General features: G+C 41.6%; 1 protein-coding gene across 4 annotated transcripts in view; it reads right to left on the reverse strand.

The window, feature by feature from the left end:
- The window catches only part of LOC108712602 (transcription factor COE1), a 280,326-nt gene that overhangs the window by 48,185 nt on the left and 214,672 nt on the right, over positions 1–17,469 (reverse strand). For 2 of the 4 annotated variants that reach the window (XM_018254888.2, XM_018254886.2), the window contains exon 9: positions 8,096–8,226. In XM_018254888.2, the coding sequence (XP_018110377.1) occupies positions 8,096–8,226 (131 nt within the window). Of the gene's footprint in view, positions 1–8,095; positions 8,230–17,469 lie in introns of all 4 variants that reach the window. The other 2 variants (XM_018254887.2, XM_018254885.2) reach the window with 1 other exon arrangement.

Consider the following 17,469-nt stretch of genomic DNA (forward strand, 5'->3'; position numbering starts at 1 on the left):
GCAAACAGATTTTTTTATATTTAATTTTGAAATCTGACATGGGGCTAGACATATTGTCAATTTCCCAGCTGCCCCTGGTCATGTGACTTGTGCCTGCACTTTAGGAGAGAAATGCTTTCTGGCAGGCTGCTGTTTTTACTTCTCAATGTAACTGAATGTGTCTCAGTGGGACATGGGTTTTTACTATTGAGTGTTGTTCTTAGATCTACCAGGCAGCTGTTATCTTGTGTTAGGGAGCTGTTATCTGGTTACCTTCCCATTGTTCTTTTGTTTGGCTGCTGGGGGAAAAAGGGAGGGGGTGATATCACTCCAACTTGCAGTACAGCAGTAAAGAGTGATTGAAGTTTATCAGAGCACAAGTCACATGACTGGGGGCAGCTGGGAAATTGACAAAATGTCTAGCCCCATGTCAGATTTCAAAATTGAATATAAAAAAATCTGTTTGCTCTTTTGAGAAATGGATTTCAGTGCAGAATTCTGCTGGAGTAGCACTATTAACTGATTCATTTTGAAAAAACATTTTTTTCCCATGACAGTATCCCTTTAAATACACAGTATTCATGTAATTGTGTAAAGGGATCCATCCCATGGGTGAGTGATCCTGATTAGACATATTATCATACCTCCCAACTGTCCCGTTTTTCGTGGGACAGTCAGGCCCGGATTCGTGGGAAGGTCTCAAAGGCCAAGGTGTAGGGCGGAGAGATTTAAGGGGCAGCAGAACACCCAGCTGCATCTACAATGGTTCTGAAGCACTGGGGAAATGTAGGAGCTTTGATAGTTTTTTAAATTTCCCAAGCAACAATCTTCAGTGTTCAGGACCTGAAGAAGGGAATTTGCACATGTGCACGTGTCAAGGGAATAAGTAAATCCAGCCCTGGGGACAGTCCCGTTTTTGACAGCTCAACCCGCAGTCCCGGATTGTTACTGAAATCTCCCGACTTTCTCTTTGATCCCCTGCACTGAACAGCCAGAAAAAGATACAAAGTTTCTAAAACTTAATTGGCTTTTGGCAGAGAGCCCAGAATATGTGACAGGTGCACTTAGATACTTATGTAACAATTTAAGATAAGCAGGTCTCTTGGGGAAACTGTCACTTGCATCTTAAAGTGTAATCCACCTTCATTAGCAAAACTGTAAAAAACCACAGAAATGTGTTCAAACTTTCCATAACCTGCCCAATTTTGTAAAATAGACATGGTAATTAGGGGGTGTGGCAATAAAATGGACATGGTCAAAACCTTTTGTCCCTCTTTCAATTTTCAAAATGTTGAGAGGTCTGTATTATGACACTTGCAAGAAAGGGACATGCCTGCCCTCATACACACAAATACTCTCCTTATAGAGCTAAGCTTGGAAAAACACGTGTTCAATTAAAAGCACATTATTCCTGGTGCTAAATATTTTGAGCATGCAGCGTGAGATTAGGAAAACGCTAGTTGCAGGCTGCTATGTAACAACGGCTCCACGTCCAGTTTCCGCTAATGACGCTGTTCTAAGGTTTCTCTTGTGCCATATGATCCAGTGCTGCCTAGTACTTAAAGGGATTCTGTCATGATTTTTATGATGTCGTTTTTATTTCTAAATGACACTGTTTACACTGCAAATAATTCACTCTACAATATAACATTTCATTCCTGAACCTGCAAGTGTATTTATTTTAGTTGTAATATTGGTGTGTAGGTGCATCTCAGGTCATTTTGCCTGGTCATGTGCTTTCAGAATGAGCCAGCAGTTTAGGATGGAACTGCTTTCTGGCAGGCTGTTGTTTCTCCTACTCAATGTAACTGAATGCGTCTCAGTGGTGTTTTGTTTTAGGTTGCCAAGGATGAGTAGAGTATAACAGTGCTTTATAGCAGAGTCATGCAGGCATTACACAACAGTAAGCTTTCACTTTTAAGCTACCAGGAAGTATGCACAGTATAAGTATGAGCACAGTGACATCTACAGGTCATTTGCATGAACACCACAAGTGGGACCTGGATTTTGCTATTGAGTGCTGTTCTTATATCTACCAGGCAGCTGTTATCTTGTGTTAGGGAGCTGCTATCTGGTTACCTTCCCATTGTTCTTTTGTTTGGCTGCTGGGGTGGAAAAGGGAGAGGGGGTGATACCACTCCAACTTGCAGTACAGCAGTAAAGAGTGACTGAAGTTTATCAGAGCACAAGAGCACAAGTCACATGACTGGGGGCAGCTGGGAAACTAACAATATGCCTTGCCTCATGTCAGATTTCAAAATTAAATATAAAAAAATCTGTTTGCTCTTTTGAGAAACGGATTTCAGTGCAGAATTCAGCTGGAGCAGCGCTATTAACTGATTCATTTTGAAAAAAAAAATGTTTTCCCATGACACTATCCCTTTATGGATACTAATAACATTTAAACTTTACCTACACCCAGTGTAGTTGAAATGAAGAATTGTCTATATAAATAGGACACAATGGGAAATAGAATTGCTGTATTTCAGAGCTTTTTGGATGGCTGGTTACCAGATAATAGATTCCAATTCTATAGATAAATAGATATTCATTTACACTTTGGTGTCTATATTTCTCCCCCTAAATTTACTAAGCGTAAGCCATATAAGTGCTCATAAATATCTGCTGATGTGTATATATATAAAGAGGCATAAGCAAGCCAGGGCTCGGTGCAAGCTCCCTTCCCTGAGGTACCAGAGAAGTTCCCAGCTATTCCCATGGGTGTTGCAATAAACTGCATGGCTATTCTAAGAAGACTCCCGGTGACAAGCTATTTCAGGAGCGGCTGAAAATATTAGTTGACCTCAATGATTCCCCAGTACTCGAGAGCCTCACTGGAAGATTTCATCGTCAAGTATTTAATCAACGTCAGAAGAAAAAAAGAAAAGGGGAAAAAAAGAAAAGCAGACAGAAAGGGGAAAAAGTGAGGGGGAATGAGTAATTCAGAAGTAAATTGAAGGTGATGGATTCAAGAGGCACTTAGTAAACTGGAGTCCGGCTGAAGGGGACGTTGGAAAGGGGTCGGATGTTTTTTTGGGGGAATAAAGTTAACTGAAAGGGAGAGAATTGATAGGAAGAAATGACGAGATTGTCAGGGTCAGAGTTAAAGAAGGAGAATATGGATGAATGCTGCCTCCTTGCTGTTGTACATGTTTTGGGACATTTAGGGGCAGATTTATCAGAGGTCGAGGTGAATTTTCAAATGAAAAAAAAAAAATCGAATTTCGGGATATTTTTGTAGGGGGTGATTGAACTCTGCGCTTGGTGCAGGGAATCGCTTCGGTGCAGCACCAACTTAATATACGGGATCCACTTGTCCCAAAAAAAATCAAAGAAGAAACAGTAAGATATTTTTGTACTTCGACTAGAAGAATTCTATTTGAATTTGAAAAAAATTTGAATATCGAAATCTGTTATGTACTGTTTCTTTAAAAATTCGACTTCATTCGCCATCTAAAACCTGCTGAATTGCTGTTTTAGCCTATGGGGGGACCTCCTAGAACCTATTTGGAGTTAATTGGAACTTTTTAATTGACTTTTGAAAATCAAAGTGTTTTTTTGGAAAATTCGATCGAATGCGATACTTCGATTCGAATTTGCCAGAATAAGGGCCTATTCGACCGAAAAAAACTTCGGTTGGTCTTTTGAATCCGAATTTCAAAGTTTTTTTCAATTCGAATTTCGACCTTTGATAAATATACCCCTTAATGTTGAATTTTCAGGACCTCAGGTTTTCTAGATAAGGAGTCTTTCTGTAATTCGGATCTCATCCCTTAAATCGTAAATAACCCAACCCTTAGTTGGGATCAAGTACAAGGTACTGTTTTATTATTAAACAGAAAAGGGAAATCATTTTTATAAATTCGAACTTTTTCATTGAGAGATGACCATCTGTTAATTCTGATCTTTCTGGATAACAGGTTTCCGGATGACCTCTATCGTAAATCCCCTAACTGCCTCCAGTGATTATGGAAGTTGTAGTCCTACAAGAGCCAGAAGGCTGTGAGAAAAAAATATTTTCCTAATTATATACTATAACAAGGCCTAATTCAGTGTGTAATTTAAAGGGATACACACCTAATACATATTGTTTCCACTGGGAGAAGTAGCAGAGCTTGCACTTCAGAAGGGGCTAACGAATATTTTGCCCTCTGCACCAGAAGACAACATTCTGAATGTTCATAAGGTGGGCACAGCCCTTAGCATGGTCCTATTTCTTAAAAATATTCTATTGTTTCCCTCAGCTGGTAGAAAACACATTTTCCTTAATAGGTGCCCTTTAACTAGAAATCCTGAGCTCTGTATAAACAACCCCCTTTGTTGTGCCAGCAGAAGTAAATTATTTAGGGAATTTATCATCATATATATCATTGTTAGAGCAACAGGCAAAAGTATACTCACACAAGCCCTATTCATTCCTATTTGATTGGTTGGTATTAGTGGCATATAATATAGGCGAGACTTTATTCAGGGCTTTCATGGAAATTGTATCATATAACACATACACGTTGAGGCCGTCTCTGAGGCACATTTAAACTCCCTAAAACCCAGCTCTGGAGAAGGTGTTGAGAAGGATAAAGTGGAGTATATCAGGTTTCACAGGAAAGTCTAAATTGCTGGCGAGCACGCGTGAATGGGAAGAGGCAGGGGGTTAGCGTAGCAAGAAAGAGCAACTAAATGTATCAATTATCTCAGATCCCCAGCCCCGCTTGCCCTAAGGGAACTAGCACACGGGCAGATTCGGGGAGATTTAGTCGCCTGGCGACTAATCGCCTCTTCTGCAGGGCGACAATCTCCCCAAACTGCCTTTGCCGTGCCTACCGTCTGCTATAATGACAAAACGCTAGCGCCAATGCACTCGCAGCGCTTCAATTTCCGAAGTTGCCTCACGAGGAAACTTCAGGCAACTTCGGAAATCGAAGAACCGCGAGTGCATTGGCGCTAACGTTTTGTCATTATGGCAGGCGGCAGGCACGGTGAAGGCAGTTCGGGGAGATTGTCGCCCAGCAGAAGAGGCAATTAGTCGCCAGGCGACTAAATCTCCCCGAATCGGCCCGTGTGCTTGAGGCCTAAAACGTCTGGATTTCACTGTTCTGAAACTCATTAACTGAAACTTTGTGTAAAAAAAGGTGTGACTAGTGATGGGCGAATTTGTCTCGTTTCACGTCGCCGAAAAATATAAGAATTGCCTGCGAAATAGTGAAAAATTCGCGAAAACGCAAGTTCCGACTCCAGCGTCAATTTGACGCCCGCACATTTTATCCAATTGCATTAAAGTCAATGGGCGTGCCATAAATTGTTGTTGGTGTCAAAATCTATCGAATTTATTTGGCGGCGGTGAAACGCGGAAATTCGCAGTGAATTCGCACCTGGCAAATAAATTAGCCCATCACTAGGCATGACCCCTATACATGTAGCCTGTTGCAAAACAAAATACTGAGCTGTACTTGTCTTCATTCCCCGGAATTGTCAGGATGAGGCTTCATTTATTGTTCTCTAATATATAATGTTGCGCACTTTGCTAAGCAGTTGTATCAGAAGTTGCTCCCTCGCTGACTTCACACACCTCGGAGAGACCATTGTCCTGCTGTGGGGGGAAATATCCGAGAGACTTTCACACTGACGAGGGATACAAATTGGCCCCTTGTTTTTTCATCAATGATCAGCTGGGAGATTTGTTCAAATCAATTTTTTGTTATTTTCTATTTTTCTTCCTCAGAAATGCCGCAGCTAAAGCCTTTTTGCCTGTATGTGTAAGTGAGTATATACACCAGTGTTTCTTAAAGGAGAACAGCCTGTTTTAAGAGGGTTCCTGCATTAGCCACCCACCCCAGACTGTCATAATTGCCCCAGCTGCCGTCTACCTGGGCTCAAAATAGGCCCAATCACCCAACACAGAGGCCTAAACAGCCTCCACCAGCCCATTAAATACTGACTTTCTATGGCACCTCATAGCAGCCCCTCTGGCATTTGCCAGAACCCACAGATTGCCAGTCCGGGCCTGGCTGGAGCCCCTCTCAGAAGTCTGGTGGACAGGTTTGGATCACTGGAACCTATTTTTGGGTCTTTTGCCACAGGTCAAGAATATTTCCAAATATACAAAAGCAGAGGAACTGGCTACAAGTGTATGTTGACATCACTTTAAAATGAGTGACATCAGCACTAGAGAACTGCATCATAACTTATATTGTGATTATTAATAGGGAAGAATGGATGTAACAAAAGGGGAAGCAGATTAGAATTGCAACTGATTGAGGATCTCAACATATATTTGTAAAGCAGGTCTTCCTAAACCTCTTGGGAGCCCTACACAGATTTTGCACTGGGAGTATCTACTATCTAAGGGGTTGGGGCTGATGAAATATTGACCCAAAAAGGAGCACGGAATCAAGAAGAGCTGCTGAGGCTGTTGATTATATTGAATATGTCCCATTCTAGATGGAAAAATGGTTAAAATGATCATTACCAATTTGTTTTCTCTTTGAGAAAAGGTGTTGCCTATTGAGGTTGTAGTTTCAGACTTTCCTAAAGGTACGGCCACACATAGAGAAAACCGCCAAACGACCGGATCTCTCCCTTCAAGGTGGGCGATATCAGGCTGATCCAATCGTGAGCCCTAGGGCCCAACGATCAGATCATAATGAAAGCAATATCGGTGGTCGGATCATGCGACCGCATCAACGAACGCGGCGCGTCCACGATCCAACGGAATTTTTACCCCTGCCGACTCTCAGCCAGATATTGATTGGGGAAGTCCGTTGGAGGGCCCACACATGGGCTACACAGCAGCTTGTTTATATAAACTATAGTAGTACTTATCTGTTATCTACTGTGTATCCTGGGCTTGAATGGCTGCCCCCATGGCTACACAGCAGCTTGTTTATATAAACTATAGTAGTACTTATCTGTTATCTACTGTGTATCCTGTGCTTGAATGGCTGCCCCTGTGCCTACACAGCAGCTTGTTTATATAAACTATAGTAGTACTTATCTGTTATCTACTGTGTATCCTGGGCTTGAATGGCTGCCCCCATGGCTACACAGCAGCTTGTTTATATAAACTATAGTAGTACTTATCTGTTATCTACTGTGTATCCTGTGCTTGAATGGCTGCCCCTGTGGCTACACAGCAGCTTTTTTATATAAACTATAGTAGTACTTATCCGTTATCTACTGTGTATCCTGGGCTTGAGTGGCTGCCCCCATGGCTACACAGCAGCTTGTTTATATAAATTATAGTAGTACTTATCTGTTATCTACTGTGTATCCTGTGCTTGAATGGCTGCCCCATGGCTACACAGCAGCTTGTTTATATAAACTATAGTAGTACTTATGTTATCTACTGTGTATCCTGTGCTTGAATGGCTGCCCCCATGGCTACACAGTAGCTTGTTTATATAAACTATAGTAGTACTTATCTGTTATCTATTGTGTATCCAGTGTTTGAATGGCTGCACCATGGCTACACAGTAGCTTGTTTATATAAACTATAGTAGTACTTATCTGTTATCTACTGTGTATCCTGGGCTTGAATGGCTGCCCCCATGGCTACACAGCAGCTTGTTTTTATAAACTATAGTAGAGTTGCTGAAGCAAACACACTCGTTGTACCAGTGCCGAGAAACAGGACTAGGGATGTAGCGAACCGCCGATAATGTGTTCGCGAACGCCGTTCGCGAACACCGGCAAAAAATGCGAACAGTTCGCGAACAGTTCGCGAACTTCGAACATCCGAAAATCGTTCGATTCGAACGATCGAAGGATTTTAATCGTTCGATCGAACGATTTTCGTTCGAATCGAACGGAAATCGTTCGATTTTAGCGACCGAATGGTCGAATGGTCGAACGATTTTGACGCGAACGCCTATTGGCGAACGTCGCGTGACGTTCGCGAACTTGCGGCGGACGCGAACAGCCGATGTTCGCGCGAACAAGTTCGCCGCAGAACAGTCCGCGACATCCCTAAACAGGACATTATATTTCCACTTTAAAACACTTTGTTTATTTGTTGTTACTGTTCCTTGACCTTAAGAGGCAATATAGCAGGAATTCTGTCCCATGGAGCAGGTAGGAAAAGATGGCAGAGAAACAGCAGGAACATTCAGAAAACACCTACCTCGCTCCACACCAGCATGGTGCCGAATATGACCTGTAACCCATCAAAGAAATTGTCTCCTATGATAATGACAGTGGCACCTCCTGTGGTCCATCCTTCGCTCGGACTGATGGCTTTGATACACGGTGTTGCTGCTTTTCAGGGAGACACAGAAAAACAAGAGAGATCTTATTACACTTGGAATTGTAGATACATGGGGGTAAAGGAGGGACATGTCACAATGGAGGTGCTATAAAGAGTATATATAATACTAAAACTATGGATGCACTGAATCCACGATTCGGTTTGGGATTCAGCCCATTTCAGCATGATTCGTATATGGCCAAATTCAAGTGCCTGGCTGAACCAAATCCTTAAAATCATGTGACTTTTTAATCACGCAAACAAGGGATCGAACCATTTTTTTACTGCGCGCTGCTCACGTGGTTCCTGTTTAAGGTGGCCATACACGGGCCGATAAAAGCTGCCGACAGACCAAGCTGTCGGCAGCTTATTGGCCCGTGTATGGGGGCCCCGACGGGCTTCCCCGATCGAGATCTGGCCGAAAGTCGGCCAGATCTCGATCGGATGGGGTTAAAAATCCCGTCGGATCGCGGCCGCATCTGTTCGTTGATGCGGTCCCGCGATCCGACCGCCCGTTTGGCGAACGCTAGGATCCGATCGTTGGGCCCTAGGGCCCACGATCGGATCAGCCCGATATTGCCCACCTCAAGGTGGGCATATCGGAGGGAGATCCGCTCGTTTGGCGACATCGCCAAACGAGCGGATCTATCCGTGTATGGCCACCTTTAGCCTTCCTTGCCCCGATTTGGTTTGGTATTTGACTAAATCTTTCACTTAGGATTGGGGATTTGGCTGAATCCCATTATAGTGGATTCAGTGCATCCCTATGATAAACTCATCAGATCTTAAAAGGGTGGCTCAACTTTAAAGGGATACTGTCATGGGAAAACATGTTTTATCAGTTAATAGTGCTGCTCCAGCAGAATTCTGCACTGAAATCAAATTCTCAAACGAGCAAAAACAATTTTCTTATTCAATTTTGAAATCTGACATGGGGCTAGACATATTGTCAGTTTCCCAGCTGCCCCCAGTCATGTGACTTGTACCTGCACTTTAGGATGGAACTACTTTCTGCCAGGCTGTTATTTCTCCTACTTAATGTTACTGAATCAGTCTCAGTGGGACTTGGCTTTTACTATTGAGTGTTGTCCTTAGATCTACCAGGCAGCTGTTATCTTATGTTAGGGAGCTGCTATCTGGTTACCTTCCCATTGTTCTTTTGTTTGGCTGTTGGGGGGGAAAAGGGAGGGGGTGATATCACTCCAACTTGCAGTACAGCAGTAAAGAGTGACTGAAGTTTATCAGAGCACAAGTCACATGACTGGGGGCAGCTGGGAAACTGACAATATGTCTAGCCCCATGTCAGATTTCAAAATTGAATATAAAAAAAATCTGTTTGCGCTTTTGAAAAATGGATTTCAGTGCAGAATTAACTGATGCATAAAAAACAAACATGTTTTCCCATGACAGTATCCCTTTAAGTTAACGTTTAGTATGTTATAGAATGGCTAAATCTAAGCAACTTTGCAACTGGTCTTCATGATTTATTTTCTATAGTTTTTGAATTATTTGCCTTCTTCTCAGCCATTTCTACCCACTGCTAAGAAAAAAAACCCCCAAAGCTCTTAATCTGTTTCAGGCACTTGCCAATATTTCCCAGCCCTGCGCCCTTCGATGGTGTCTTCTCTGAACCGTGGCAGATCAGCTTTGCCGTGAGACAAGATGACATTTACATGGCTCTCGTAAAGCGATCAGAGTACCGGGCCCTTAAACAAGCTGGGCAGGGTAATATTTAATAAACTCTGAACACATCGTCTGCCAAATTTGCATTCTGTGGCTCACAGCACCTTTGGGATAAAAGCTTTTATTTGCAAAGTGATCATTATTATAACAAAGAAGAGCTACTTAATAATTTCCACTTTACCACTCCAATACGCGATCAGCTATTCAGTACCATTATGCTAAATTGTGGCTGTAATCATTTTATTGTCACAGATTGAAGGGGAGGGATTTGCTCCACTGATGTTGCGAACAAAAAGGGAAGACGCAGCAGGCACCTTCATGTGGCTACTGTCTCCAAAACCAGGTATTTTAGCAACATTTCTTGGTTTTATTCTCTGCATTGAATGTTATAATCAATGGTCGTGACCAAGGACTCCCCCCCCCAAAATGCAATAATGCAAAACTATTTGCATAAGTGTGTCTAAAAAGAGGTTTTATCTTGCATTAAATTGCCTACGCAACTTCACCTGCAGCTTTGTGCCTTTATATGGTCACAGAACAACCTCTCAGTGACTTCTAATATCCTTATCATTTACAGTAGGGGGTACATTATCCCTTATAATACATGAGTGATACTCAGAGTTCCCTGTATAACTCAGCCTGCAGCCTTGTGCCTTTATATGGTCACAGAACAACCCCTCAGTGACTTCTAATATCCTTATCATTTACAGTAGGGGGTACATTATCCCTTATAATACACGAGTGATACTCAGAGTTCCCTGTATAACTCAGCCTGCAGCCTTGTGCCTTTATATGGTCACAGAACCCATCAGTGACTACTAATATCCTTATCATTTACAGCAGGGGGTACATTATCCCTTATAATACATGAGTGATACTCAGAGTTCCCTGTATAACTCAGCCTGCAGCCTTGTGCCTTTATATGGTCACAGAACAACCCCTCAGTGACTTTCTAATATCCTTATAATTTACAGTAGGGGGTTCATTATCCCTTATAATAGTTGAGTGATACTCAGAGTTCCCTGTATAACTCAGACTGCAGCCTTGTGTCTTTATATGGTCACAGAACAACCACTCAGTGACTTCTAATATCCTTATCATTTACAGTAGGGGGTACATTATCCCTTATAATACATGAGTGATACTCAGAGTTCATTTACTTTTTGGACTTGCATTAGGACATCATGACTAGGGTAAAATAACCACGTGGCTGTCAGTGTAAGGGCAGTAAATCACTGGCGCAGATTATTCATGGCTGTTTTTCTCAATTCCCGTCCTGGCATTGTTTAGAGTTGTAAAAATTAATTTTGTGTGTCCCTGTTTTCCTTCCCTGGCACTTTTAATGACAAGCAAATTGGCTATTGTTATATATATATATATAGGTATATATGAGTGTGCATAGTGAGAAGTACTCTGTGTATGATATATAAAGAGCATTAATGCAAATGCAGAAGTTCTTTAGCGTCGCATGTTGGAACATTCACAGTTCTGTATCTATAAACATTTCCAGTCGTGAATAATCATAAGATTTAGAGATTTAGAGAAGCAATTTCACTTGCAGAAGACATTTCCTGCTGTCACCGACACAACACAATATAGGGAAAACAGTCCTACACGTGTATATACCACAAACCTAAAGAGAAAAGGTCTCTTCAATATATACTGTAAAAGTAGGTGCTGCCATATTGACAGTTTGGTATGAGAGTTAGTGATGGGCGAATTTCTCCCGTTTTCTTGAATTTCCCCCGAAATTCATGAAACCGCGAAAAACTCACAAAAATAAAAGTGAAATTCGAACGTTTTCACTTAAAAATCGTGAAATTCGGACGTTTTCACGAACAAATGGTGAAATTCGAACATTTTCACTTAAAAATCGAGCAATTCGAATGTCTTCACTAAAATTGAGCAATTAGAAAGTTTTCACGAAAAAATCTAGCAATTTGAACCTTTTCACTAGAAAATCAAGAAATTCTAACGTTTTCACCAAAAAAATCGGAAATTGCCACTGGCGAATTTTTGCAGGAAATTCGATAATTTATTCGGCGGTGGTGAAACACGGAAATTCGCCGCAAATTCATGCCAGGCGAATTTATTCACCCATCACTGATGAGGGTATTATTATGTTGCTTGCATTCATTCTGAACCCCCCTCCAATTTCTTGCGGCTCAGACACACCTGCTCCTCTCAACAGGTTTGCGGCTGCTGCCACCTTGGCACCCATTGTATCACTATGAGACACCACCCCCTGCAAGCAGAACATTTAACAACAGTTGAAACGGCTGGAAGCTAATTTTAGCCTAAAGATGATCCAGTCTGTTTCCTCTTTCTGTTTGTAGTTCTCGGGGGGATGTCAGTCAAATCAACGGATTATGGCAATTTCAGGTCGGTTACTTGATGCTACTGTCAGCTGGGATAGCAGATTTCTATCTATCTATCTATCTATCTATCTATCCATTCTGTATTATTGGTTTCAATGTGATTTAGAAGGACCTTCTTTATTTGAGGCTCTTGAAAATTCGGTGTAGCCCTTGCTGTCTTTTGCACATTGATCCACTGGTTTTGGCAAGGATGAAATGCAAAGAGGTTGACAAAATGGTTGGCAAGTGGTTATCCCCTGGACCCCACTAGCTTGGGAGTCATTCTGACATGATATGAGGGTGCTGGGGGTCACAAGGTGCAGGAGACCCCTGTACTTAACTGGCTCAAGGTGCACAGCACAACATAAACATGGTGCATAGGTCCTAATGATCTATCTATATATCATCTATCTTACATCTACAGCAGGAGTGCCCAATAATGATGGGTGAATTTATTCACCAGGCGGGAATTCGCGCCAGCGAATACATTTGAGAAACCGCCGCGAAAATTTGCCGACGTAAAAAAAAGGGACGCCGTTGTCAAAGATGAGATGCCGGCGTTGTTTCGTGAATTTTTCTACGTTTCGCGAATTTTGCCATATTTGCCCATCGCTAGCGCCCAAACTTTTCTGATGCGAGGTCTACGTTTTGTTCCATATTGGAAGCATTCTGTTCCATGGATGATATAAGTTATAAATATATATTGCTATATATAACAAGCCACTCTTTATAATGTAACCTTAACACACAGTAATAAATATCTGAATGAAAAGCATGAAATAGAAGGGGGATATAGACAAGCTGTTTGTTGACAGTGTCTTGAGATCTACTGATCCCCAGCTAAAGGTCTACTGGTAGATCCCAATGTAGCTTTTGGGCACCCCTGATCTACAGTATCTACCCATCTATATATTATAAAAACATAGCCAGAGTATTTATTCTTCCAACTAACTGTTGGGATGCCAACGTACCTCTCAGTATGAATATAAATCTATGAATGTGCAGTGAGCAGGTTCTTAACTCTCTCAGAGCCTCTGCTGGTCGCCTGCCCACGCCACTCATTTATACCAATCAATCATTATTACAGTGCATTTCATTTTGATACTAATGTATAGGGAGCATTTGCCTAACTGGCTATTTAACAAGGTGCATTTTGCATTTATCTTTCAATTGCTTATGCCTCTGGGGACTTGATGGCAGCTTTGGTTGGTGCAAGTGGATGAGGTGTATTACAGGAAAGCTGTAAAGATTCCCAGCACCCTTATTCAGGACTTAAAACGAGAAACAGAAGTAAGTTCTCCTACACCATATTGTCCATAGACCTTGAATTCATGTGCCGGACTATCCACTTGATCTTAAAGGGGTGGTTCACCTTTAAAGGAGAAGGAAAGGTTAAAACTAAGTAAGCCTTATCAGAAAGGTCTATATAAATACACCAGTAATCCCTCAAAGTAATGCTGCTCTGAGTCCTCTGTCAAAAGAAACAGCACATTTCTTTCCTTCTATTGTGTACTCATGGGCTTCTGTATCAGACTTCCTGTTTTCAGCTTAAACCTCCTTGCCCCGGGCGTGAGCATGCTCAGTTTGCTCCTCTCTCCCTCCCTTCTCTGCTGTAATCTGAGCCCAGAGCTATAAGTGAGCAGGGAGAGATTCAGGCAGGAAGTGATGTCACAACAAGCTAATATTGCAGCTGCTATCCCAAACAAACAGCTTCTAGAGCTTTTTACTCAGGTATGGTAAAACATTCTGCAGAATAAATATAGTATTATAGCTTGTACTATTGCAGGTAATCTATTGGCAATAAAATGCCTCCTAAGCTTTCCTTCTACTTTAAGTTAACTTTTAGTATATTATAGAATGGCCAATTCAAAGCAACTTTTCAATTGGTCTTCATGATTTTGTATAGTTTTTTTTTTAAATTATTTTGTCTTTTCTTCTGACTCTTTTTAGCTTTCAGATGGGGTCACTGACTCCATTTAAAAAACAAATGCTCCGTAAGACTACACATTTAGGGGCCCATTTACTTAGCTCGAATGAAGGAATAGTATAAAAAAAACTTCGAATTTCAAATGATTTTTTTGGCTACTTCGACCATCGGCTACGACTTTGAATCGAATGATTCAAACTAAAAATCGTTCGACTATTCGACCATTCGATAGTCGAAGTACTGTCTCTTTAAAAAAAAAACTTCGACCCCCTACTTCGCCACCTAAAACCTACCGAGGTGCCATGTTAACCTATCGGGAAGGTCCCCATAGGCTTTCTATCAATTTTAAGGTTGAAGAAAAATCGTTCGATCGATGGATTAAAATCCTTTTCTACTATTTGCGGTAAATGCTTCGACTTCGAATATCGAAGTCGAAGGATTTAAATTCGGCAGTCGAATATCGAGGGTTAATTAACCCTTGATATTCGACCCTATGTAAATCTGCCCCTTATTGTTATTGCTACTTTTTATTACACATATTGCTAATCAGGCCTCTCCAATTCATATTCCAGTCTCTTATACAAATGAATGCATGGTTGCTTGGGTAATTAGGGCCCTAGCAACCAGATTGCTGAAAATACAAATTGGAGAGCTGCTGAATATAAAGCTCAATAACTCAAAAACCACAAATAATAAAAAATGAAAACCAATTGCAAATTGGCTCAGAATATCGATCTCTACGTCATACTAAAAGTTAATTTAAAGTGAACAACCCTTTTAAAGGAGACATTTTAATGTGACTCTCTGGTTCAGTAGAGGCAGAGGGTGCCTCCTTACTATAAGGCCTGAGTTCCAGGTAAATATGCCGTTTTTTTAGTGTGCTGTTATCCAGAATGCTCGGGACCTGTGGGTTTCCGGATAATGGATCTTTCCGTAGTTTAAATCCACATACCTTAAGTCTACTTGAAAATCATGTAAACATTTAAATAACTCAATAGTCTGGTTTTACTTCCAATAAGGATTAATTATATCTTAGTTTGGATCAAGTACAAGTTACTGTTTTATTACTACAGTGAAAAAGGAAATCATTTTTAAAACTTCAATTATTTGGATAAAATCGAGTCTATGGGAGATTGCCTTTCTGTAATTCAGAGCTTTCTGGATAAAGGGTTTCCGGATAACGGATCCCATACCTGAACTATGCTTATTGCTTTTATTAAATAAGCCATACTAATATATAAGCTACATATACCTTCTGACATATTTCTATACGTCTAATAGACAGTCTTATAACAAAACAGATAAATAATAGATGATGAATAGGCAGATAAATTATGTACAACTGTATAGGTTACAGCAGAACAGTTTCAGCCATTAATAGAGGAATTGTCTCATTTTAGGCTCTGGGTGGGTCTGTGATACTGTTCCAGCTCAAGTACAGACCCCAAGAGACTCCAGGCGAGAGTCCAAATTTTTTTTTCCCCACAATCCTCTTTTTCCATTATCCTATTTTTCCAGTGGCATTAAGACCCTCTGGGCTTATTTAAAGATAGTTCTGTTGAGCGACATTCAGTTTTCTTGTGTTTGCAACAATTGCATATGTCAACGTTGTCGGAATAAAGGCTTCGTGATCCCCCAATATGTCAGAATATCGTTTACTGCTTTACAGTTTCAGCAGTGTATTATAACTACGAATACAAGTCCTGACTCACTTGTGTGTCTAGAGAACAATCTCCAGGCTCGTAGTATTTAGTATAAAAATAAGAATATTCATTGCTGTGCTCAATGAACAAGGTACAGCATAGATTACAATATGATACAATTGAGTAAAGGACAGGGAACTAGAACAAGATGTTAACTGCTAAGGCCAGACATCTGCTCTTTCTTATTCACCTTTGGTCCGGGAAAATCACTCCTCCAGAAAAGATGGCTTTGATGTTCTACAGCACCATCTCTCCCTACTATACCTGCTATCCCACAGTCACACTCCCTTCCCAGAGACTATTATCCACTGTTACTATAGGCACCATCTCTCCCTACTATACCTGCTATCCCACAGTCACACTCCCTTCCCAGAGACTGTTATCCACTGTTACTATAGACACCATCTCTCCCTACTATCCCACAGTCACACTCCCTTCCCAGAGACTATTATCCACTGTTACTATAGACACCATCTCTCCCTACTATACCTGCTATCCCACAGTCACACTCCCTTCCCAGAGACTATTATCCACTGTTACTATAGGCACCATCTCTCCCTACTATACCTGCTATCCCACAGTCACACTCCCTTCCCAGAGACTATTATCCACTGTTACTATAGGCTCCATCTCTCCCTACTATACCTGCTATCCCACAGTCACACTCCCTTCCCAGAGACTATTATCCACTGTTACTATAGGCACCATCTCTCCCTACTATACCTGCTATCCCACAGTCACACTCCCTTCCCAGAGACTATTATCCACTGTTACTATAGGCACCATCTCTCCCTACTATACCTGCTATCCCACAGTCACACTCCCTTCCCAGAGACTATTATCCACTGTTACTATAGGCACCATCTCTCCCTACTATACCTGCTATCCCACAGTCACACTCCCTTCCCAGAGACTGTTATCCACTGTTACTATAGACACCATCTCTCCCTACTATCCCACAGTCACACTCCCTTCCCAGAGACTATTATCCACTGTTACTATAGACACCATCTCTCCCTACTATACCTGCTATCCCACAGTCACACTCCCTTCCCAGAGACTATTATCCACTGTTACTATAGGCACCATCTCTCCCTACTATACCTGCTATCCCACAGTCACACTCCCTTCCCAGAGACTATTATCCACTGTTACTATAGGCTCCATCTCTCCCTACTATACCTGCTATCCCACAGTCACACTCCCTTCCCAGAGACTATTATCCACTGTTACTATAGGCACCATCTCTCCCTACTATACCTGTTATCCCACAGTCACACTCCCTTCCCAGAAGCTATTATGCCCATGCTACAAACACAGTAAAAATCTGAATGGGTGTTGATAATAGCAGTGTATTTTTTCTGGAGAGAATCACCTGTGCTTTCAGGTTACAGTAAAAGAGGGTGCTCTTGGGCACATTGCACCATGTAGCCTTCTGTGCCATTGCTCTAATGGAGCCTGTGCTCTGATCGTAAAGCCTTTAATGTAACGAGTTTTGGAAACAGAGAATTGACGTGGTCACTGGAAATGAAAAAGATTTAACGTCTTGTCAACCTTTTTGCCTGCAAGGGCCTCTGGAGT

This window comes from Xenopus laevis, chromosome 3S (genome assembly GCF_017654675.1).
Source record: "Xenopus laevis strain J_2021 chromosome 3S, Xenopus_laevis_v10.1, whole genome shotgun sequence".
NCBI lineage: Eukaryota > Metazoa > Chordata > Amphibia > Anura > Pipidae > Xenopus > Xenopus laevis.